This window comes from Podarcis cretensis (assembly GCF_951804945.1).
Source record: "Podarcis cretensis genome assembly, chromosome: 17".
In the NCBI taxonomy this organism is placed as follows: domain Eukaryota; kingdom Metazoa; phylum Chordata; class Lepidosauria; order Squamata; family Lacertidae; genus Podarcis; species Podarcis cretensis.
In genome coordinates this window covers 28,267,746-28,293,106 of record NC_137187.1, presented here as the reverse complement: position 1 = coordinate 28,293,106, position 25,361 = coordinate 28,267,746, and the positions used below count along the sequence as shown (strand labels likewise).

The 25,361-nt window shown below is 42.8% G+C and overlaps 1 protein-coding gene across 5 annotated transcripts in view; it reads left to right on the top strand.

Moving 5' to 3' along the window:
- Positions 1–25,361, top strand: part of SLC24A2 (solute carrier family 24 member 2) — an 83,375-nt gene that overhangs the window by 55,383 nt on the left and 2,631 nt on the right. For 4 of the 5 annotated variants that reach the window (XM_079959416.1, XM_079959413.1, XM_079959414.1 and 1 more), the window contains 6 exons: positions 6,138–6,188; positions 11,542–11,637; positions 13,316–13,404; positions 19,972–20,100; positions 23,579–23,668; positions 24,683–24,849. In XM_079959416.1, coding sequence (XP_079815542.1) covers positions 6,138–6,188; positions 11,542–11,637; positions 13,316–13,404; positions 19,972–20,100; positions 23,579–23,668; positions 24,683–24,849 — 622 coding nt within the window. The remainder of the gene's footprint in view (positions 1–6,137; positions 6,189–11,541; positions 11,638–13,315; positions 13,405–19,971; positions 20,101–23,578; positions 23,669–24,682; positions 24,850–25,361) is intronic. The other variant, XM_079959417.1, reaches the window with a different exon arrangement.

Genomic DNA, 25,361 nt, shown 5'->3' with positions numbered 1-25,361 from the left:
GTCCCCAAGCTGGGCAGGTGCTTACTAGCTTTGGGAAGAAGGAGGGAGGACTCGAGGACTCTGCCAGAGTCCTCACACCTGCTTCCCAAAGCTAGGCAAGCACTTACTGAATTTTGGGAAGGCGGCAGGAGGGCTTCGGGACCTTGTCAGAGTGGAGTGTTTTTTCAACTTTCAAATTCCAAAAATGTGGGGTGCTAAAAAGTTGTAACATCGCCACTTCCAGGGAGGAAAGGTGGCGGACTAGTCATGGACTGCTGACACTCCTGTCGGCAGAGATAATTATGTTGTGATTGAGATAACCAAGGTATGATGCTTGGTTACCAAAACTTCCTTTTGAGATAAGGGAGTTCAGCAATGAGCATCACATGCTCAGAAGAAGATGTTCATCATGCCAGAGACAGAAGCTTTCGGGAGTGGAGGATCATCTAGAGAGAGGAACAGTCATTGGGCCTATGCACCACATAATAGCCCTTAAATTAGGCCATCGGGTCAGCGAAACCTCCTTCTTTTCACTACTACTAAAACTGGAAGTAAATATGAGTTTGATTTTCTGCCAATTAATTAGCACCCAGAAAGGAAGCAGGCTATGGGGGGGGGGGCGGCAGCGGTGGCAAAAAAGCACTAATTAACAGGCTAGAAAATAAATCTAAAATCTAAAATTAATTACTATCAACTTTGAAAGAATACAATTTATAAGATAGACCTGAATCTGCTTTCAGTCTTCACTTTGTATTGCCTGTAAATCTCCATTTTGTATGTGCTGTGTTGGCTGCGGAAACGAATCTGAAAAGGAATGCTTAAGAAGACACAAGTTCCTGGAAAAGGAGACTGCCAAGGGGGAGATTAATAGGACCCAGTATGGCAAAGGCAATGCTGAATGCTTCACCAATAGTTTATATCATACGATGGCTGCTGGACAAACAGCTGACAGTTAAGAGCTGAGATGTGTAGAACGTTAAGAGAGATTGGATGAGAGATGCTTGGATGAGAGACTAAGAATGCGCAAGACCTGTGGGAAAAGATGTCTTTCTATATCTGCCTGAACATGTGCAAACTTCTAGTGAATATTGTTAATAATCAGTAATAATAAATGTATGGCAAGAATATACTCCTAAACAGGATACTTTAAAAAGCTGTACAATCCAAAATGCATTTCGTTTTTTAAAGAAATCAATATGCCACTGCTTTTTCGCCTATTATACTAATAATAGCATTAACCTAGGGCACTTATTAAGGATTTAAAGTATTCCCCAGACCATTATCCTGGGCAATTGTTTGTCTTCGGAGAATCTGAAGCATTCATAAAGCTTGGTTTGTTTTCCAACTGCTCGTGTCTCATACCTCTGTAACTTGGCGAGAAACCGGGAAGGAGTGGCTGAATGACTCATGGTTAAACATCAGGGTTTGGTGGGTTTGGACATAACGCCAAACCATAGTTGAAAGAAACCACAGGCTAAACAAACCATAGCTTACTTACTCAGGAGCTGATTCTGCATAATTTACAGAAACTCTGAAGTATCGGAATTTGAAACAAAAGTGACTAATAATCCTAGACTAGTGAATCTGTTTAGGCTTAGATTGGAGACACAGATAACACACCCTTCACATCCCTAGCTGCGCCAATATGTTGTGCACTTATGGCCTTGATTTCTTCTTTCCTACTCTTGTGTTTGCTAGTGTGTACCTTCCTTCCTTCCTTCTTTTCTCTCAATGGGTAAATCCGATTACAAAATACTGGATATCTAATATCTCTTTTCTTATGTGTTCATTTTCATTCTTTGATTTGAGGCATGTGGTGCAACGGCCCCTCTCCCTTCCGTCCTTTCAAAAACCACTTCAGATCCCAATATGTAATCCTTTGCATTTCTCTCCCGGCCCCAGTTAATTTATGATACTTATTTCATTTCTCCTGGTCTCTTTCTTTTACTAAATTCCTTCCCTGAACACCTCCTCTTCTTTCCTCCTCCTTGATTATTATATCCATCTGAGATTGTCCTGGTACCTTCCTCAAACTTCCACTTGGCAGGCACTATTATTTTCCTTAAATGAGCAATGTTAAGGATAAACTCTCTTTCCAGGATCCCAAAGAATGTCAGCTTAAGATAATGATTGTGGCTGCACCTCAAACCGCTGCTGCTCCCATTCAGAAGGAAGTGGGAAGAGTTGTTATGTCAGGGGTCGGCAACCTAAAGCCCGTGGGCCACAAGTGGCCCACAGGGGTCGTTGTACCAGCCCACAAGCCGTCCACAAACTGAGCCACCCTCTTGGCGAGTTGCTGTGCTAAACCGGTGCAGCACAGCGCAGGGACTCACTTTCGCAGCGCCGAAAATAGCGTCTGCACAGATGCCGGAAATCGCAGGTGCGCTCGCTCATGTGCGCCCGCAATCCGGCCCACAGAGGGGGCTCCGTGGCAGCAAACCGGCCCAGGCAAAGTAAGCCTTTCTGACCCCTGTGTTATGTAGTCCTTTATACAGTGGTACCTCAGGTTACATATGCTTCAGGTTACATACGCTTCAGGTTACAGACTCCGCTAACCCAGAAATAGTGCTTCAGGTTAAGAACTTTGCTTCAGGATAAGAACAGAAATCGGGCTTTGGCGGCGTGGCAGCAGCAGGAGGCCCCATTAGCTAAAGTGGTGCTTCAGGTTAAGGAGAGTTTCAGGTTAAATACGGACCCTCGTAATGAATTAAGTACTTAACCTGAGGTACCATTGTACAGCATTTAGATCAGGGCCGGCAAGGTTTACCTCGTCTGTGCCGGTTCAGTCCAGTGGAGATCCCTCTGTGGGCCAGATCACGCATGTTTCGGCATCTGAGAATCCGCAGGTGTGATTTCCAGCACCGTGGAAGCGAGTCCCTGCACCATGCTGGGCCAGTTTAGAGCAGCACGCGGATACTCGCCGAGTGGGTGGTTCGGTTTGGGGGCAGTTTGTGGGCCAGTCAAACGACCCCCGCGGGCCGCTTGTGGCCCATGGGCCTTAGGTTGCCTACCCCTGTTTTAGACACAGCCATGTTTTATGAATGCTCCTCGTTTCAACCCCACTCTGAATGCCATACGTATGTCAGAATGCAATTATGCTTAGAAATTCATGATATATTTGAATATATTGAATATATTGATATATCACTTGTAGGGTTACAAGAAGTTTTGTAAAGAGAACTATATGAATTATTGCGAAAGAGGACTAAGAAGGAGTTTAGGATTTGGATTTCATAGCAATAACTATAATAATAAAATGCAAAATTAGAAAGAAAGTTAGAAAACCATCAGTTGAGGTTGATGGAAGTCCTAGGCTGTGATAACCAAAGGTTTGTTACTATTGTTTAAAATGGAATGTTATGTTTGTAAAAACCAATAAAAATTATATTAAAACAAAACAAAACAGAATGCAATTCTGCTTGCATGCATTATGAATGCCAGTAGAAAAGTGAGCCATTTATTTGTTCTTGTAATAATAATAATAATTTATTATTTCTACCCCGCCCATCTGGCTGGGTTTCCTGAGCCACACTGGGCGGCTTTCAACAGAACATTAAAAACAGAATAAAAACTTCAAACATAAAAAACTTCCTTAAACAGTGCTGCCTTCAAATGTCTTCTAAAAGTCAGATAGCTGTTTATCTGTTTGACATCTGATGGGAGGGTGTTCCACAGGGCAGGCGCCACCACCGAGAAGGCCCTCTGCCTGGTTCCCTGTAAATTCGCTTCTTGCAGGGAGGGAACTGCCAGAAGACCCTCGGAGCTGGACCTCAGTGCCTGGGCTGAACTATGGGTTGGAGACAAATACACCAGTAATCCTAAGATAATGAATTGTGTAAGATGGTTGGGAACCTGTTGCGGGAATGTAATTGATATTGCCTGTGTCAATCACTTATGACAAGAGAATCACCCAACCTCCATGACCACAAAATGTTAAGAGCTGATTTTTTAATTTTTCAAAAATCTAAAATATAGAATTTGAGCATGAAGTCCGCTGCTTTTCTTCGTCAACTTTTAAAAACTTGAAAGACCTGACCTGAATGCAAAACTGCCTCGTTCTTCTCAAGGACCCTTTTAATTATGTTTTTGCTCTGTCCCTTTCCTGCTGCAAATATCATGGGTTGGGGAGTTATGTGAAAATGGTTTTCTCATTAGGGAAGCCTTCTGAAGCAAGTCCTGTTTAACCGTTGTCGTGGCAATGTTACATTTTAATGCCTACCCTGGCAAATAGCACCACGAGGTGTGTTTAGGGCATTCAGGAATCTTAGGCAAGTCAACCCAAAAATCACATTTCCCTAAAAACTCAACAACTTCCTGGTTTTTTACTTTTTGAAGTAAATGCCATGTAACTGTAAGTTCTGAACAGTGGCATAGCAAGCAAGAGACTGTCGTTCTTAAATTGACTATACATTTTAGCCAGTACAGGGATGCACAGGTAAGATACATTTCATAATTATCAGGAAATAAAATCCTCTACTTATTAGCAATTAAGATTGGAAAATCGTCACTGTTATCTTAGATCTAAACGTAAGAGAGAGATCGAGTGTTATGGAAACGTGCCTGAACCCAGACTGTTTTTAGAAGAGAACATGCAATCGAAAGAGTTGACTAAAGAGCGAAATAATGGACCGTTGCTGCTATAATTACTTTCTAAGTGCTTCCATTAAAGCAGGGAGAATAACATCTGAAATTCTATTATTAGGTCTCTGCAAAGCTTCAGTTTTGGTAGTCGGTGATAAATGCTCAGAAATGGAATTACCGAAGGAGGACTAGAACATAATGATGGGGGGGGTCACAGTGTTTCTAAAGAATTTGCCTTAATTTGTCATTATTTTGCTCCCCTACTTATCTCATGAATAATTTAAAAAGTCATTTTGAACAATTAACTCACCCCCAGGTATTAAAATGAGCTGATATTTCCAGTTCAGAGTGGAACTTTCCCTTTGAACTTGGAGAGTTCCAACACTGTTTCCACCATTGATTTGCATCTTATATAATCTTAGCTTTACTGCATTGGTGCTACAAGATAATTCCACTTTGCAGAAGGCTTTTCCTTCTGTTTGACGAAGGGGTGAAGAAGCTCCCTGACTCAGATGTTTTCTTTGAAACATATGCTCAGCAATCGCAGTGCGGCTGTAATGTGCATTTCTGAAGCATTCCCCTTTTATTTAAGTTTCCACTTTTACAATTACATCGTTTTCCATTTTTATACAGCAGTTCTTTTTGACTTCCCACCCAGTCTGCATGAAAAAGAAAACAAAGTATATTTAGAGTATATCACATAAAAAGCCACAACCTAAATTAAATCATTAGAAGCCTTACGTGGCTCAAGAGCTCAATACCTCTCCCCATAGGAACCAACCTAGACTCTGTGCTTGTCATCCAAGGCCCTTCTCTATGTCCCCCCCCCCCCCGAGAGGTTTGGAGGGTTAAAACACGAGAATGGGCCTTTTCTGTGGTGGCTCCCAGTCTGTGTAATGCTTTCCCCAGAGAGGCTTGCCCTGGCACCATCATTACATATCTTTACGCTCCAGGCGAAGACATTCCTCTTTATTCAGGCCTTTGGCCATTAAATATCTATGGCCTGTTAAATGGGGAGGGTGGGCTGTTCTTACGATTATTTTATTATTATGCTGTTTATTATTATTTTTTTATTATTATGCTGTATAAATTATGTTCTTAATTTTGTACACCGCCCTGGGATGTACCTGGGAAGGTGGTGTAAAATTTAAAATAAATCAATAAAAAAACTTCAATCGTATCCCAATAAACATTAAATAGGCTTTCACCGGAATGTGTTCTTAGGCACCTTGCAGACTATTGATGCTAAATAAATATTAAATCGTAGCATAAAATTGTAGTTTACAAAAGAAGATTCCCAGAAGGTGAAACTTAAAACGCAACCCTAGAAGAGAAAATGTAATTTCCAGTGACACCCCAAAACTTACTGTGTTTTGTGCTCCAACCAACCTATCCAAGATGCTTACATTAACTACAGAAGCAATTTTCATAAGTACGTCTCATTTTGACAAGCTGTGCTTCCCTACTCTGCAGAAAGATTATTGCTGTGAATTTTATTGAGAATGTGTGAAAGCATGTTGATTACTTTGAATGTCTGCTGCTTCCTTATCTCTGTGTCTTTTACTATGATGTTGTAGAGCTTGGATCATATGGAAAGCTAAAATATTATGACACAATGACTGAAGAAGGTAAGAAATATTTTGGAATTTTTGTCTCAGCATTTTTTAATACTCTTTTTTCAAAAAAAAACTACTGTGATTACTTTTCTTCTTCTTCTTCTTCTTCTTGGGTTTTTTTTCAGTTCCTCTTTGCATGATTTCACTGACATAGTGTGATGTGCTACCATACTTCTTAACGTTTTTATCAACTCGCATTTGCTGTTTCTTTTTTTATTGCCATACAGCAAATCAGTTTTGCTTTAACATAGCACACACTTCCACAGATCGACACTTTCAAAACTTTGTTCTCCATGCAAACCTGATCATGTCCACAGCAAGCCCTACTGAGTACAGTGGGTCCCACTCCCATCTAAGTGTGTAAAAAGACCGCTGTCTAAATGTGCCGACATTTATTAACGCAAAACCCAGTGAGACTTATTAATCACACTTCTCATTTCGGATATAGCAAGGCTAGGAGATGACCTTTTGATTTTGCAAACACCTACGTGCAAATTGTTCAGAGCTTCATCAAAATATTTGGCTAATTTATGTGAGTGTTTTCAGCGAGGTTAGGTGATGTTGTGCAATCCACAATAACAACTAAGGTATAGTTTACACCTGTGCAGCCATTTTAAAAATGTAAGCTCTGCCAATTAGCAGTTTGCTCCATCTTGTCAGCACACGCGGTCCTTATCCAAAGTTTTTGATGGACGAATGAGTGATGGGTGATGCTACTATCGTCTCCTCCCCATGGCTGAACCAAAGGTGGAACTGCACTGAGAGTTCTTGCAATCTTAATGCAGGGAGGGGGGGAATTGCAAGGAAGAATCCATGGAAGGAAGTGAGGCACGTTGCTCTTCCCTCTCTCACTAATTTGGTGCTGAATGGATCTCGAACGGGAAGTAAGATTGGCATTTTGCCACAAACTATGTCCATTGTTGGACGCGGGTGGCGCTGTGGGTTGAACCACAGAGCCTAGGACTTGCCGATCAGAAGGTCGGCGGTTCGAATCCCTGCGATGAGGTGAGCTCCTGTTGCTCAGTCCCTGCTCCTGCCAACCTAGCAGTTCGAAAGCACGTCAAAGTGCAAGTAGATAAATAGGTACCACTCCGGCGTGAAGGGAACCGGCGTTTCCGTGCTCTGCTCTGGTTCGCCAGAAGTAGCTTAGTCATGCTGGCCACATGACCCAGAAGCTGTACGCCAGCTCCCTCGGCCAACAAATGGAGATGAGCGCCGCAACCCCAGAGTCAGCCACGACTGGACCTAATGGTCAGGGGTCCCTTTACCTTTATGTCCATTGCTGGGCGTGGGTGGCGCTGTGGGTTAAACCACAGAGCCTACGACTTGCCAATCAGAAGGTCAGCAGTTTGAATCCCCGTGACAGGGTGAGCTCCCGTTGCTCGGTCCCTGCTCCTGCCAACCTAGGAGTTCGAAATCACGTCAAAGTGAAAGTAGATAAATAGGTACCGCTCCGGCGGGAAGGTAAAGGGCGTTTCCGTGTGCTGCTCTGGTTTGCCAAAAGCGGCTTAGTCATGCTGGCCACATGATCCAGAAGCTGTACGCCGGCTCCCTCGGCCAATAAAGCGAGATAAGCGCCGCAACCCCAGAGTCTGTCACGACTGGACCTAATGGTCAGGGATCCCTTTACCTTTTTATGTCCATTGTTAGTGGAAGGCCAGGTAGCAAAAATGTTTTGTGCTTAGCTGCTGTGCCTTTGTAATCTTCCACAACTGTAAAAATAATTCTGTATAAAGCCTGTAGTTACAGATCTATACTTGGACATATCCGCCCTAAATTTGCTCCATGTCAAACTTGAAAGATGCTCCTTTCCACCCCGCAGTTCTCAGAAATGCATGACTCTTGCTCTTCTGCATTTGCATGCAGTGAATTGCATTGGCCTTCTTGGTTTTTGTGGGCTCCAAAGTTTTGCAGTGGTGATATTGCTGTTCAGACATTGGTTTGCAGCTCTAAAGGTGTATCGGATGACAGAGGCAAAGACAACTTCTCCTTGTAGCTTGTGACTCCCAAGCTCTTAGGGCTCCTGTAGCACTGGAAAGTGGACGTGGGTGGCGCTGTGGGTTAAACCACAGAGCCTAGGACTTTCCGATCAGAAAGTCGGCGGTTCGAATCCCCGCGACAGGGTGAACTCCCGTTGCTCGGTCCTTGCTCCTGCCAACCTAGCAATTTGAAAGCACGTCAAAGTGCAAGTAGATAAATAGGTGCCACTCCAGCGGGAAGGTAAACGGCATTTCCATGCGCTGCTCTGGTTCGGCAGAAGCGGCTTAGTCCTACTGGCCGCATGACCCGGAAACTGTACGCCAGCTCCCTCGGCCAATAAAGCGAGATGAGCGCCGCAACCCCAGAGTCGGTCACGACTGGACCTAATAGTCAGGGGGTCCCTTTACCTTTACCTTTAGCACTGGAAAAGTCTGTTGTGTGGGTGGGGCTGGCTTTTCAAATGCTTCTGGACTTCAGCTCTCAACAGACACAGTCAGCATGGCCAGTGGTCAGGGATGGTGGGATTTTAGATTAACACTGCCAGGTTCCCCTCCCTTGCTCTTGAGTGTCATGCTAAGCGGCTGAAATGAGCACTTTCCCCATTATGGCCCTGGCAGTCAGTACAACCACTGGCTTTGTTGGGGGGTAGGAACAAATGCCTGTTTGTTCCTCTGGCTGCAAGAGGAACAGGTATGATCTTGCAATAGGACCCTGCCAATAGGACCAGATTGTAAATAGCCTTTTCTGTTTGTGTGCCTCTTCTGATGACTCCATAATCAATCTGTATCCATTTTTCTACTCATATGCAGATTTGTACTCTTTACCATGTGAGGTTTTGTACCTATTATTTTAGATTTGCGTTTTCCACTGCATTAGAATGAACTAACTAATGAACAGGTGACATTTCATTAATCGGTTCTTCATTTCTCTTTGTAAGCGCTCTTTATATAGTCTGGCTTTTGTTTCTTGAAGCACCCACATTATGTTGTATTAAATGCTCCTGTTTTCAAGCTGTGTCATGTGTTGCAAGTGCATTCTTCTGTGTCAAACCAGTACCAACTTTCAAATACATCCATCGGCCACTGCAAACATCAAATAATAAAAATGCTTCGGGATGGATGAATCTTGCCGCTGGAGAGACGAATTTTATTGGTGTCCATCAATTGCCATGTTTATCTTTTATTTGATTACATGATTGTATCCAAGCTTTATGCCTTCATAGATAACCTTCTATGTTCTTAGTCCCAGTTTTTGTTGCTTCTCTGCATCCAGCCATCTTCTGCTCTCCAAAAGCCTTTCAGAAAACAACAAAGGTTACATTTTTAGAAACTAATCTGATCTCAGGAAGGTCTTTTGAGGGGGGCAAAAACCATTGTTGTTTGCATCTCAGAAACATAATGAAAAGGGAAATAGAAAAATATTTCTCTTCCACCATTTCCCCACAAATATTTGGTATTTCCCGCTGCCTACTGCCTACCATTATATTTGAGGTATATCCTTAAATCACTCCACTACTAATTGAAAAGCAATAGTTAAGATGAATACCGGAAGTCCGTGCTGCGGGCTGATCCCAGTTATAGCTGGAGACACAATCATGTGCTCTCCCCACCCCCAGGCAAAGGAGTTGAATGCAGTTGTAAAAACAGATTGCTGCTTAGGGTACATACATTCATTTTTTTACTTTCACCTCTTCTAGGCTTTTCATGGTTTAGCCTATATGCCAAGCTTTTTTGTCCAAAGACAACAACAGAGCAAAACAAATACGTATATCCATCATGGGAAGTATCCTGGTTTGTGCAAAAGACAGGTTCTTATTTTCAGATAAAATGGGAAACTGGTTTGCTGCAAACTCTGGGTTGAATTAAATTAAATTTGAATCAGACACTGGTCCATGGTGTTCGCTCAGCCAGTTCCTGCTCATTATCAAAATTCATTATCAATACAGAGGAAAATATATTGTAGCATAATTACAAATGTCATGCAGTTAGGTCTTTGAGTTGCATAAAGGTCTTATTGGGTTAAAGTATTTTATTGATAAATTGATAAGTAAATAGCGTATGACTTGTTGGCTGCATTTTATTGTTTGTGTTTTAGTGTTTCATATGTGTCTTAAAACTGTTGTATACTACCTTGAGATTCTCAGAGGAAGGCAAAAGAAACATTTTAATTAATTCCCCCCTCCCCATTGCATAAGTGAATCTCCAGTTCCGCTCCATCTCCCTTGCGGAAAACACCCCTATCTGTTCCAGAGGGTTGGGGGATCCTCTGGAAAAGATTTTGGGGTCGGTGGGTGGGCTATAGGGGGAGGAGAGGAGCAAGAAGTCCCATTGCTCATGCAGAAGTCAGTTGTGCAGTCAGACAGATATCATTGGTATTCACCCCTATATTTACTAGGTGGGCTCTAGCTTGAGAATGATTTTGCCACAATTAATGCATTAGTCTATGGCCTGCCACAGGCTTCTTAGGCTGCAATCCATTTAATTTAGTGAGATCTAGTGTAAACTTGCATAGGACTGAGCTGTTAGTTGTCTCTTCTGGAATTTGTCTCCTAGGAATGGGGGGAAAAGGTGAAGCATAGCAACCATCCTATTAATAAAAGTTGGTGTTAATTCTGACAGGTTTCTTAATTCAGTGTTAATTGAAACCAAATCCATGTGCCCCCTTGGTCCAAGGTGCTATCTCTCAGCCTTGCAGGAGCTTCTGATGATACAAATACACACGCAATACTAAGCCACCGTTTTGCAGCTATTCAAGTTGGAAGATATACAGTATTTTTCACCCCATAGGACGCACTGGCCCATAGGACGCACCTAGTTTTTTGGGGGGGAAATAAAGGGGGGGAAATTATTTTTTTCCCCAGGTGCGGGGCTGGGGCGGAGGAAGCCCGAGCTTTCCCCAACCCCAGCCCCAAGAACAGGCTGCTATACGCAAGCTGGGTGCTGGCAAGCTCTCCGCTAGCTGTGGGAGAGCCGTGCGACTTCGTGCGGCTCTCCCACGGCTAGCGGAGTGCTGCGCGAAACCCGAAGCTTGGGGCGTGCTGAGCTCAGCGCGCCCCAGGCTTCTGGGTGGAGGCAAGCTCTCCGCTAGCCGTGGGAGAGCTGTGTCTCCCACGGCTAGCGGAGAGCTTCCTGAAGCCTGGAGAGCGAGAGGGGTCGGTGTGCACCGACCCCCCTCGCTCTCCAGACTTCAGCGAAAGCCTGCATTCGCCCCATAGGACGCACACACATTTCTCCTTCAATTTTGGAGGGAAAAAAGTGCGTCCTATAGGGCAAAAATATGGTAAGTTCAGCTTACTGTTTCACGGTGCAAGAAGCTGAGGCAGTAACAGGAATCTGCCACCTCCGATAGCTGTGCTTTAACAAATGTGTTTTTTTCTTTCTTTCAGGAAAGTTCAAAGAAAGGGCATCTATTCTTCATAAGATGGCCAAAAAGTGTCAGGTGGAGGACGGTGAAAAACGGAATGGAAGTGCTAATCATGCCGGTAGGCAAAACATAATAATATTTAATTATTTCGTTTGCAGATATGTGAATAGATAGATAGATAATTTATTACGGTCAAAGACCAGCTCACATAACATAACACAATAAAAACAGCATTCCTAAAGATAAAATATACAATCGGAGCAGATTGCAGCATTAGCTCATGAGTTAAAATTGAGATATATACATACACCCGTACAACTGAGATTTGGGCTACCATAAAAAAAAATTGACCCTGAGGCGCCCCAAAGGGGAACTTCAGCATTTCCCTAGTAAGCTATTTTATTCTAGAGGACGATCTGTGCCTACAAATCTGGGCGCGGAATCTGGCTACCAGCCAGGTTGTTTTATGATCTTTGCCTAAGAGGAGAGAATTAAATATGTGAATAGAAATGCTATAGAGTACTTTACTCAAGAAAATACCGTATTTTTAAAAAAATTGAGGTAATACCTATGTATTTATAGTATAATTGCAAGATAGCATGTACTTTTTTTGTTGCAAAGAAACCTGCATCTGTTTGGCACAAGATGGATGGGTCTGGCATTCTCATCTGTCTTCCAATGCAGATATGCTTCCCTGTGTGAAGCCCTTGGTTTCTTGGTATATGTGGTGCAACTGTGTTCGCCAAGTTGAAAGCAGAAGTGAAGAACAAGCTTTCCTTCTGCAACATCTTTTTTTCCATGCTTGGTTTTATTTAAGCTTAGATCAGCAGTGGGGAACAGCAGCCCGCCGGCCTAATTAGGCCCAGCAAGCCATTTCCCAAACCAGACCTACCTGCCCACGTGATGTGTGATGCAGTGACAATGAACCCCTTTGAAGGTATCACCTGACATCATACTAGAATCAGCTGATTGACAGCTGGGCAGTCCCACTCAGCCAGTTCCCCTCCCCTCCCCTGGCTTAGATAATCCTCTGTGATCGCACAGGCTAATGATGGTCAACAAGTTGGCTCATTTGCAACCCACCAGCTGATGCACGTGTGTGTCCCCCAATTAAGGGATAGTCCCACATCCCTCATCCACATTCTTCTAGAGACTGGCTAGGAGTCAGAGAATATACTGCAGAATAAGCGGTGCCTTTTATGCCTTCCTCCTTCACCTGTTCACGAGTCTTTAAATTGTGGTGTGTGTGAATAGCCCAGGTATATCCTTGCACCAGTCAGGTCTAGCAGAATGGGAACTAGGAGAATCCCAAAGCACTGCAAATTCTTCCTCTCTTGCAACATAAATGCTTGTGTATGGGCAAAGAGGAGCAAATCACAGAGCTTCTCTCCGCCAGTTTCATCTCCTGAGCAGTTCCACCTGAGGTCCTGGGAGTTGGCCATGTCTGTAAGAGGCAGATGCACGATAAGAGACTAATTCACTCTGGGTGAGAAGCTGTGTAAACAAGGCTTAGGTGATTAATTAATAGACTTGATATTGGAGCAAAGAAAGTAAAGATTACAAAGATATTATATTAAACTCTGTTAGCATTCAGTTTGACTCTCCTTTAAATGCCACTGGCTTCAGTAGGTTTAAGCTAGACTATTTTTGTCTCAAACTAACTCTTATATCAGCTAATTAAATACCAGTGCTTAACTGTTCAATGAGTTTACAGATTAATGGTTGAAAAGTAACTGATATGTTCTGAGTTTTGCTTTTGTTTTGTTTGTTTTTTTAATTTCTGGAATATGTTTCAGGTGCCCCAAACACTGCAAAAGTCGAAGTTGAAGTGACACCACCAAATGACGGAGCTATGCAAAACGGAACAGCTGTTGGAGCAGTAGAGGTTGCTATTTTATTCCTTCCCCTTCTCCCCCCTTTCTCCTCCATCCCTATTTATGCATGATTTCATGATGCACAGGAAGTACCATAAAAGGGCAAAGAGATTCATAAAATTATGGAACACTGGAGAGAGAGAGAGAGAGGGAGAGAGAGAGAGAGAGAGAGAGAGAGACTCTTCTTCTTCTTCCTCTTCTCCCTCCTCACAAGAATTCAGTCCTCCACAGGTATAGCTAGTTATAATACGGTGTTTGTGAATTGCATGGACACAAGCTGTAGCGTTGGCCACTTGGTTTGATCACTTGGCCATTAGCTTTATTCCCTCTTCACACACCCCTTAGAAACATCCAGCTGGTCACTGTTGCGAACAGAATTATGGGTGTAGGCCAGGAATGGGGAAATTGTGGCTTTCCAGATGTTGCCGGACTTCCGTGCCTGTCCTCGCTGACAAAGGACTATGCTGGCTCATCTTACTCATCCCTGGCCAAAGTGGACCTTTGGTCCGTTTCAGTAGCACCCTTATGTTTTTACCGTACAAAGTCTGTGGGCCCAGGGTGGGGGACGCTTACCGCCTATCAAGATATAACCTATATGCGAGAACAATCACCTTGGAGATTAAAAAAAGCCCAGTGGTTTCACATAAGCTGATGCAGCAGCAATGTCGTGTGATACGTGGCAAACTGACTCTCCAAAACTTCTGAGGGAACATTTTTCTCAAGGTTGGGCCAAAGTCAGCGATGTTTCCTTCCAGGGTCCATTTCTCACGCTTGCCTAGGGAACTGCGTTCACATCACCTGGTTCCATTAATAGAGATTCTTTCCTTGCGCTGAGCAAAACATTTCCTCCCAAGACTGCAGCCTGTCAGCTGTGATTAACTGGATTCATAAAAGGGACACACTTGTGAGTGCTGCAACCTAACCCGCATTCTCTCGTTTTATTTTATTTCTCATTATTTATAAGATTTTATTAATACATTACAATAAAGATTAAAAGAAAAGAAAAAGAAGGATACAAGGCCCTCTTTCACAGGTAAATCTTAACTTGACTAACACAAGTTTTGACCCAGAATGACTTTCTGACAAATGGATTCCCACTTTCAAGACTTCATAATTAGAGTCATAGCAAATATACAGTATTTTTCACTCTATAACCCGCACCTGACCATAACACGCACAAAGTTTTTAGAGGAGGAAAACAAGTAAAAAAAATATTCTAAACGAAACAATGGATGTATGATTTTTGTGGTTCATGCTGTGGCCACAGACATGTGATCTGACGGCGAGTTTGGGGTAGCCCAATGCAAAAATCCTGAGGATCCATGTGGATCCGTGCTTTGTAACCACGTTTTAAGTGGGGAGGGAAGGAAAAGCACTCAAGGGACAAGGAGCATGCGTGGGGTGTGTGGAGAAGGATGCTGCTAATAATGCAGGAGAGGGGTATAAGGGGAGAAGGCTCCTCTCCTGCTTTGCTCCTGTAAAACAAGCAGGCTCTGCTTCTCTCCCTCCTCCCCAGCTTAGAAAAACTTTGCTGCTATTTAGTGAGCTGAGTGGGGAGGAGAAAGGGACAGAGAGCCTGCTTGCTTTAAAGGAGCCAACCGGACAGGAGCCGCTTACATCTATGTAAGTGGCTCCTCTCCCGCTTTGCTGTTTCAAAGCGAGCCACAGAGGAGGGAAGGAAGGGGAACCATGGATCCTCTGCACACGACTGCAGCAGATCCCCCCGCCATCCGTAGGCATTCGCTCCATCACACAGACATTTCCCCTTACTTTCTAGGAGGAAAAAAGTGAGTGTTATGGAGCAAAAAATACGGTACCTGTGGCTCCACCTATTGATGTGCCTGAATAGTTTTGAAATAATTTCAGCTTTTAAACGAGGCTGTCTTCAAAGCAGATAGACAAAAAAAGACAAAGCGCAGTGGTTTAATTTTTCATATGAATATTGTTTTGTTATCTTCTTGTTTACATTAGGTATCACCCAGGACTTTAATTTCAGTTAAACACTTTGATTTCACTGGGAGATATTTGAGCATCTGATCTACTCTCCCATTGAATCACCAGGATTTAAGACTGCTTAGTTTGGCCTGGATCTTGCCCTTTGTCTGTCTAACAAGGAAGTGTTTTCTTTAAGCACAGGGGAAAAACACAAAAGGGTCTAGAACTGAACGAATTAATCTGGAGGTCTTTATCCTTCCTGTCACTCAGGCCTCAGAAATTATTCAGGAAGAACAGAGGCACAAGGAAGCACAACTGCATCTCATAGAATATTCTATGTACAGTCGTTGTGTGTCTAGCGTTTTCTAAGCCCACTGGAAAATCCTGCAGAGTCGGGAAGTCTTGTTTTCAAAAGCAAAGTGCTATGTCTGCCTTATTTTGAATAAACTGTAAAGAGAAGGGACCTGCCTTTTTGTAAGTCCATACAACTGGATCAAACCATGCTATCCTCTGCCAGTTCTGCAAAAGAAGAAATCAACAAAAATCTGGCATCAGAAATGGCAACATTTAGAAACCAGTGGGTGAGCCTTTTAATTTCCTAGAACACTCCACTTCTTATATGAATGTTGGAGTTCCCTGTCAAAGGAATTTCAGAGGAAGAACAGTTAAATAGCTGGATTGAGACTAATCAAGAAGTTTGATTCCATCATTTAAGCTTCACTAGATACCATGTTTTACTGTCCCAGTATAGCTGTTAATTGACATAGTAAAACTCTGATGCTGGTGCTATCAGCAATTGTTGTTCCGTATATTAAGCTATACACAGAGCTGTGGACATTGTCATGTATCCCCCAGCTGAGATTCTAGGCCATGAAAATTTATACTGCACTGACAGCCCAAACCTGTACATGTTTACTTAGAAGTAAGCACCACTGAGTTCTTTGGGACTTATGTACAGGTGAGGGAACACAGGATTAAAGCCTTAATCTGCTGGTCTTTCAGTAACCTTGCCAAGCTGACACAGCTGCCCAATGGCAGATGCTGAACTACTTGTTACACCACTTAACTCAGGCCAAGAAAATCTTGCAAGCATGTTCCTCATAGCTTCTACTCATCTGAGAGTAGTGTACTTTGCAAGCATTTATATTTCATAGAGTAGCAATGCACTCTATTTCATTTCCGATAAACAAAAGCTACCACTCGTTTTCCAAAGAAAAGGCCATGTATTACTGTATATTTTCTTGCTGCTAGCATTAGAATGTTATGTTCTATAGCTTGGCACTGAGTATGTTTGATTTTTTAAAAGGCCAAAAGTACTACAGGAGCCACTCGCTAAAAAAATTAGACTGCCCTATGGAAGATCATCCGGAAATTTTATATACCTTTTAAAAGCACCATTCCCCTGTTAGATAAGCAGTTAAGCAAGTTCAGCTGTAATTGTTCTAACCTGTGACTTCCCTAAAAATAACATTCACTTTCACATTAACATCTCCTCCCACTCAGGCGTGTTCCTTTTTTACCAGTTTCTATGGAAACCAAAACAGAAATATATGTATGTATGCGCGCATGCCTGCCATGGCAAAGACAACTTCTAGTGAAAAGGGGCAAACTTAAGTCCATATTGTTTTCTCTGTGATTAGTAAACAGCTTTATAGAATGACTGTGGCAAAGTGGGTTTTGCTTGATACATCAGAGGGATAACACGGGATTTATTCATTTCAGGAAAAGTTCCTCTCTGGAGTGTTTTGTCTCCTTGCAATGCATACTGGGCCACTTTTGTCAAAATAGCTTGACTTTTAACTATGAATAGTTGGCCATTTCTCCCTATCCCATTATTCCTTGGGATCATTGAATGTTTCTAACAAGATAAACAGCTTTTGGGGGAGTGTAAAGTGAGAACATGCATTTAGTTGGTGTGGTTCTGTAGAATTATCTCTCTTCAACTCATGGGTTGCAGTTCTGCTCCTAAGGTGTATCACATCTGTGTCATCAGCACTGCAACCATTGGTCATTTAAAGTTTTTTAAGGAGAACGAACAGACAGAAGCAGAGCAAAGGTGAAACACGTTACTCCAAAACATGGTTAATACCAACGAAGTAGGCAAGGAGTGAATTATCACAGGAAAGGCTGGGAGCAGTAGACCATCTCAACTTTACAAACCAGTATAATTACAGAGACACTGGTACTGGACTTTAATTTCCCTTTGCTGGGTTGATCTACACAAGCAATTTTTGACTGCTTTTGGGTGGCCCCTGCTCCTCTAATAGTTGTGTAGCAGAGAGTGAGACTTGTCATCATCATCACTTTTAATTTGTATACCGCCTTTCTATCTTACAATACTCAAGGCGGTTTACAAGCTGAAGAAACAAAGAATGTACACCTTGTAACAATCTAATGCAATACAAAAATGTGATAATGAAACAGCTTTAAAATAAGCAATCGACATCAAATAAAGTAACATTCAACCATCATTAGAATAGTATAGAATAATAATATCAGCATATAAAAATTAAACAGAAACCCGCTCTTAACAATTGCAATAAATGATTTCGAAACGACAATCAATAAAACAACGGCAAGCCACAGTGCATAAAATAATACAATACAAATTGAGAAGCAGAGACTGGAGGGTGGGGCAAGGCAGGTGGAAGGCAAGTTGCATCAGCTGAAAATCCCTCTCCTGCACAACTATTAATGGTTCAGGAGCCCTGTCCTCGTTTTCCCCTGGCCAGCCAGACTGTGAGCTCAGATCACTGGCAAGCAACCAATTCTGAGAGTAACCTCATGCAGATCACAGTCTCTGCGCAGGTGATTGACGCCTGTGGCAGCTAAGCCAGTTTCCCCCATAGTTCATTCAGCATTGGCAAGGTGAAGGAATAGCTTATGCAACATGCAGATACGGAATCATGTGAAACACTCCACTTCAGGAGGAAACTGGAATGGTGCATTACGGCAAAAATTCACTTACAAAAATATTGGAGCCTGTGACGTTAACATGATGAAACAGCGACTAGACCTGCCTGAAAACAATTTGGAATAGACTCTTTCGGGAGATTGTGGACTCTCCTTCCTTGGAGGTCTTCAAGCAGAGGTTGGGTGGCCATCTGTCAGGGCTGCTTGAGCTGAGATTCCTGCACTGCAGGGGGTTGGACTAGATGACCCTCAGGGTCCCTTCCAATTGTACAGTTCAGTTATTTTACGCGTAGTAACTGAGTCACACTGCTTCAGAATTGCAGCAAAGCTACTCAGTTCAGCAGTGCTGTTGCAAACTGCTGCTGCTGATAATGCAGGAAGACAGCAACACCATAGATGATGATGATAATAATAATAATAATAATAATAATAATAATAATAATAATAATAATAATATAATATATTATTTATACCCCGCCCATCTGGCTGGGTTTCCCCAGCCACTTTGGGTGGCTTCCAACAAAACACTAAAATACAATAAACTATTAAACATTAAAAGCTTCCCTAAACAGGGCTGCCTTCAAATGTCTTCTGAAAGTCTGGTAGCTGTTTTTCTCTTTGACATCTGGTGGGAGGGCGTTCCACAGGGTGGGTGCCACGCAGAAGGCCCTATGCCTGGTTCCCTGTAACTTCACTTCTCGCAGCGAGGAAACCACCAGAAGGCCCTCGGCGCTAGACCTCAGTGTCCGGGCTGAACGATGGGGGTGGAGACGCTCCTTCAGGTATACTGGGCCAAGGCCGTTTAGGGCTTTAAAGGTCAACACCAACACTTTGAATTGTGCTTGGAAATGTACTGGGAGCCAGTCTGAAGCAAGACTATTATGGACCAAAACACATGTTAAAGTATATCCTAATTGAGATTCAGCATTTCTGTAGCCTGTACAGGAATCCCATTTTCCTCATCATTAAAAGCCTTGCAGAGTTGTTTAGATTAAGAAATATTAAGTAGGTGCAAAGTTTTTATGGCTGAATTGTAACTGATTCTCCTGTCCGAACATTCTACGTAGTGAATAGCCTCTAGGCTAGAAAGTGAGTTTTCACAATACAGGTGGTTCCCCCCCCCCATCCTTTGTGAGCACATGCAGCGTTGAATGGACGCTGCACTAATTATAGAACAGAGAATCACACATTCTGGGCACATGCTCCATTTTTTCAAAGCACGTTTTTAGCCCTTATTGCTGAACATGAATGGGAAATGTTTGGTGAATGTTCAGGAGCTAGATGGGAAAGAGGAGGGAGAAGTTTTGATTATTCAGTGCTCTGTGAAGTTTTTTGCTGCTCCCCATTACTAGCAGAAGCAAAGCAAATTCACTAAAATAAGTTTCTGCTGCTTTGTCATCCAAAATCTGGGTTATATCATATTGCAAAAAAAGTTGTTGTTTTTTAAGGAAATTCAGTGAAAAGTGTACATAGTTGGGACCCAAGACTGATTTGTAACTATTACCTTTCTTATATCATAAGATGCTAAAACTTGTATAGCTTTTATGCTAGTATTATTATTATTACTATTACTATTACTATTACTATTACTATTACTATTACTATTACTACTTTTATTATTATTTACCACTCTTTATCTGAAAATCCCAGGGCGGTGTGCAACATAAAAAGCACAAATTTCCATTTTGCAGCCAAATTAACATTATCGCAATTTCTCTCCCTTGTAACAGGAAGAGGAGGATGAAGATCAGCCCCTCAGCCTGGCCTGGCCCGACACGCCCCGCAAACAGCTCACCTATCTGGCTATTCTCCCCATCGTCTTTCCATTATGGGCTACCCTGCCTGACGTCAGAAACCCTGTGAGCAGTGCAATGATTCTTCCCTTTTTGTATAGGATTTGAAATATTGGGTATTGTCAGGGAACTGCCATCAGCTCAGAGGCGAGAGGGGGAAGAGCAGCTGGATTACAGAAAGCCTCCAAAGATCGTGGGAAGCAGCACTTCCTCAGCGGAGGAAGGAAGCCCCGCCTCTAGTGGGGAAGAGCTGCAGGGCTTGGAGGAGGGAAGGCAGTGCCAGGACACCATGCCTGAGCAAAATGGGGAGGAGGGAGGTCCCCCTTTACCCAAACTTTCCCTGCGCAGTAGGCTTCCGCGCAGAGAGGGGAGGTGTCGGCTGGGGGTCAAGAGACTACTCTGCTGGGGAAAGTTTAAGAACCGCCCACTCTCAGATTCTGCTAGTGACTGAGCAAGACATGGAATTGAGACGTTCTGCACTGTAAATGTTTTGCACCAATAATAAAGCCTTTGAAAAGAGCAGTGAGGGACCTTGCCTGATCGCTCTCGAGCAACCACACCGATAGGCATAACAGGTATCTTCCTGTTTCAAAGTAGCAGATCTTCTCAAGATGTGTACGGTTGTTAGGGATCTGTAACTAAGTTCACGATCCCTTTGCCTCCGTTAAATTTCCTGGTGGAGAAAATACCCGGCAAGAGTTGCTGCGGGAAATGACATTTGGTTTGAGCCGTTCTTAACCTGGCAGACAATAGCTGTGAATATATTGCCATTTACCTATGTAAATATTTAATGGCAACCTATAAAATACGGCATGAAAAGTCCTTTCATGTTGATCCCTGTGGCTGTTTCTTTAGATGTCTATTATCAGTACATATGCATAAGAAATAGTCCCCCTTGGATTCTGCAGGCACCCAACAGTTTGTGTATCCTTCAGTCCCCTCTTCTGCAGAAGTTTCTGCATTCATTTGGATAAAGTGTTTTCCATAATAGAATCAAGGGAGCACACCAGTTCTTTCCTGGAAAGAAATTCCATTTTTTGTTTTTAATTTCAGTGGAGCTTCCTTCCATGCAAATATAAAAAGCTTCACAGCCTAAGATTGTGCATGTTTCGCTTCTCACCTTTAGAGCCAAGCAGCCTGCCCCTCCCAAGTGAAGTTGTAGCCCCTCCATTTACTATTTTGTATTTCCTTCAGTGGGACGCGGGTGGCGCTGTGGGTTAAACCACAGAGCCTCTTGGGCTTGCTGATCAGAAGGTCAGCGGTTTGAATCCCCGCAATGGGGTGAGCTCCCGTTTCTCGGTCTCTGCTCCTGCCAACCTAGCAGTTCGAAAGCACATCAAAGTGCAAGTAGGTAAATAGGTACCCCTCCGGCGGGAAGGTAAACGGTGTTTCCATGTGCCACTCTGGTTCGCCAGAAGCTGCTTAGTCATGCTGGCCACATGACCCGGAAGCTGTACGCCGGCTCCTTCAACCAATAAAGCGGGATGAGCACCGCAACCCCAGAGTCGGTCATGACTGCACCTAATGGCCAGGGATCCCTTTACCTTTAGGCTTTAACACCTTTGTAGCATGCGCAAATGAGCAGCAAGGCAAGTGGTTGCACCATCATACAGTGTAGACCAGGCATGTCCAAAGTCCATTTTGGGGGCCTAATCCAGCCTGCTGGTCGGTTTAATCTGGCCCCTGTGGTAGTTTATTTCCTGAGGTAAAATCCTAAAAAAAACAAAAGCTCAACAACTTTGAGGGGAAATCATAAAAAAGCTCAACAACTTCAGCCTTAAAAAAAGCCACAGTCCGTCATTTCATCAAATCTGGCCCTCTGTGAAAAAAGTTTGGGCACAACTGTAGACAGATTAAACACTTTAAAGAGAAATTCTCTTGGAAAGTCAGGGCCAGTGCAAACCAGCTGGAGTTGAGGAATGTACTAACTCTGATTCAAATGATGTCCCTGTACACCTTTTTGTTGTTGTTCTTAAAACCTATTTGGGCACGTTTTCCAAAGAAATCTTAATTAATTCACGTATTTCTAGCAATGGATTCGTGCTGCTCATAGGAATATGCTTTAAGGAACAACTCGTTTGTTTTATCAAAAGTTATTTGGTAGTAATAATGACTGTCACCAAGTTAAAGAAATCTTAGTCAATTATGGATTGGCTTTAATCAAACTGGTAATTCATTCTTCATGCTTTGGAGGACGTAGGTGTATTTTCACAAGTGATACCATTGTAGGAGAGGCATTACCTCCCGTGAAGAATAAATGTATCTTCTTTGATGGTGCCTATCATCTGTAGCTGCGCTGTATTCAAAAGCTCGCTAGGCAGCACATTTTAATAATGTTAATTATTTTTCTGCACGTACTTACACAAAAGCACTTAGAGTTAAAATGTGCTGCCTGATTATTTGGGGAGCTTTTGCATTGATTAACCTAATGTTTAAAGGTTGTTGCTCTAGTTTTAATGTATTGCACTTCATAATTTAAGAGCTGAAATGTGCATCAAGGAAATCTAAATTGCTCAGATGAAGCATTGCATATCAGCTGCACTGAGCCAGCTAATCTTCCTTCAAGTTGCTGAATCCAATTGGTGTTGTCAGGGTGGAAATTGAATATTTGCTTTATAGAAAATACTTGTCAGCATGTCCTATTGCCATGACGGCAGGAAAGATGCCTAGTAATAAGGAAGGTACTAGGTTATTTCCAATACGCATTACAAAAAAAGTCATGCATTTCTTCTGGAAGGAAATGTTCAGATGGGAAATAGGCAAAGGTAAAGGGACCCCTGACCATTAGGTCCAGTCGTGGCTGATTCTGGGGTTGCGGCACTCATCTCGCTTTACTGGCCGAGGGAGCTGGTGTACAGCTTCCGGATCATGTGGCCAGCATGACTAAGCCGCTTCTGGCGAACCAGAGCAGCGCACGGAAACGCCGTTTACCTTCCCGCCAGAGCAGTACCTATTTATCTACTTGCACTTGCACTTTGAACAGCTCGCTTTTGAACTGCTAGGTTGGCAGGAGCAGGGACCAAGCAACGGGAGCTCACCCCGTCGCAGGGATTCAAACCGCCGACCTTCTGATCGGCAAGCCCTAGGCTCTGTGGTTTAACCCACAGCGCCACCCATGTCCCTTCAGATGGGAAATAGCCGATGGATAGTTTCAACTAATCCTTTCAGAACCCTTTTGCCATGCCCTCTCTCACATTAGAGATGCAAAGATCTTGTGGAAATGTGCTTTGAAGACACAGGGGCATTTCAAAACTAGAGGAGAGCGGGTAACAACATTCAGCAAATTGCAAGAGCCGGCTCCTGGATGCATTAAGGATTAAATTATGAAAAGGTTTATTACAGGAGCATTTCTTCTGATTATTTCTGTCTGCCTTGAAGGATTAAGTCAGAAGGATAAAAATGTGGTTGGGGTGGATTGGCCATGCACATAGAAGCAAAACAGATTATACATCTGGGTAAATTTCAGTAGAATGCCTCGTTTTGTGGACTTTGGACTAAACTAGTAGCACCTCTGCTTACTGTTCCCATTCTTTCTGTTTTTCAGAGCTCAAAGAAGTTTTTCCCCTTAACGTTTTTCGGATCGATTTCTTGGATAGCAGTATTTTCTTACCTAATGGTCTGGTGGGCACATCAAGTACGTGAAAGATATTTTGTGTGTAACCATTCCGGTCTGAAAATTTCACTATATCGCAAGCTCACTTAACTTGATACATCTAATGGCTTTTTTACTCTGCTTCTGTACCTTGACGATAAAACTGGTAGAGTGAAATGAAGCTCTGGATGTAAGGATGGGGGACGGAAGCTGTTTTTTATTTAGTACTGTTATTTAAGACCTTCCGGGGCAACTTAAAACAGGAAAGGGATATGGAGCTGTAGAACAATACCATAAAATAAGTAAAATAGCCATTTCAGCATAAAAACAGAACAGGGTACTGAAGAAACCCACCCTGGAAAAATAAAAAGGTCTTCAGCTGGTGCTGGAAAGATGCCAGACAAGAGGTGCCACAGTCGAAAAGGCCCTGTATCCAGGCACGGCCCTCTTCATTTGAAAAAGTGCTATAGATCTGTAGAAGAAATTCTGAGGATAATTTTTATATCTAAAAATGTACCTATGGAGTTGGGGAGCTAAAATAGCATGGTGCTCAAAAGCGAAATCAGCAGCACACCTAACAGCTTGAAGAATGCCAGACCTGCTAAGGGAACAGGTAACAAATGCTGAAAGCCCTTTGAAAGAAGACCACTGGTGTTATTCGTTCAATAAGGAAAGCTCTCTTCATAGATCAGCTAAGACTAAATATGGACTCACCAAAGAGCAAAGGGAAGGTCTGCTTGGACATGTAGCCGTTCTTCCTCCTGGCGACCTGCTCCATTAAGGACGTCAGCCCTGAATTAAGCACACAGAGAGACTAGAGCAGGCATAGGCAAACTCGGCCCTCCAGATATTTTGGGACTACAACTCCCATCATCCCTAGCTAACAGGACCAGTGGTCACGGATGATGGGAATTGTAGTCCCAAAACATCTGGAGGGCCGAGTTTGCCTATGCCTGGGCTAGGGTATACTTCTCTTCTCTACTCTGCTAAGTAAAGTATGTTTCGCAAAGAAGCGTTTCTCGCTGCCACGATTTCAGCATATTATTTTGTGTTTAGGTGGGAGAAACCATTGGCATCAGCGAAGAAATCATGGGTCTGACGATTTTAGCTGCAGGCACATCGATCCCTGACCTAATTACCAGTGTTATTGTGGCACGTAAAGGCCTGGGGGACATGGCAGTGTCCAGCTCTGTCGGAAGTAACATCTTTGACATCACTGTGGGGTAAGTAATGTTTTTCTTTTTTTTTTTAAAGCGGCAGCAGCCAATTTTAACTTAAGTCACAGATTGAAACTTCACACTACAGTTATTAGTTGCAGTTCTTTCTTGCTACTTTGGGGAAAAGATGTAAATTAGAAATACGAAACCTCAAGGGAAAAGTAGTTCTCAACCTGTGAAAGCTGCTCAAATTTACTTCTCTTCATGGATTTGTTTATCATTTTTACCACTTAACATACTAAAAATCTCTTAAGAGGTTTACATAGGAACAGTTATTCAAACTAAGTCTAAAGCAGACCCATTGAAAACAGGGAACATGACTTTGTTAGGCACATTCATTTGAAAGGGTCTACTCTGAGTAAATTGAACATAATAAATGCTAATAAAATGCTCTAAAATCTGGATTAAAAACAAGTTAAAATAAGACACAACTGCGTATCACAAATAAAACTGAGTGGTTTATATTAACAACCCAGCCATGTGTAAAGGCATGTTAAATGTGACATTCTTATGCTAGT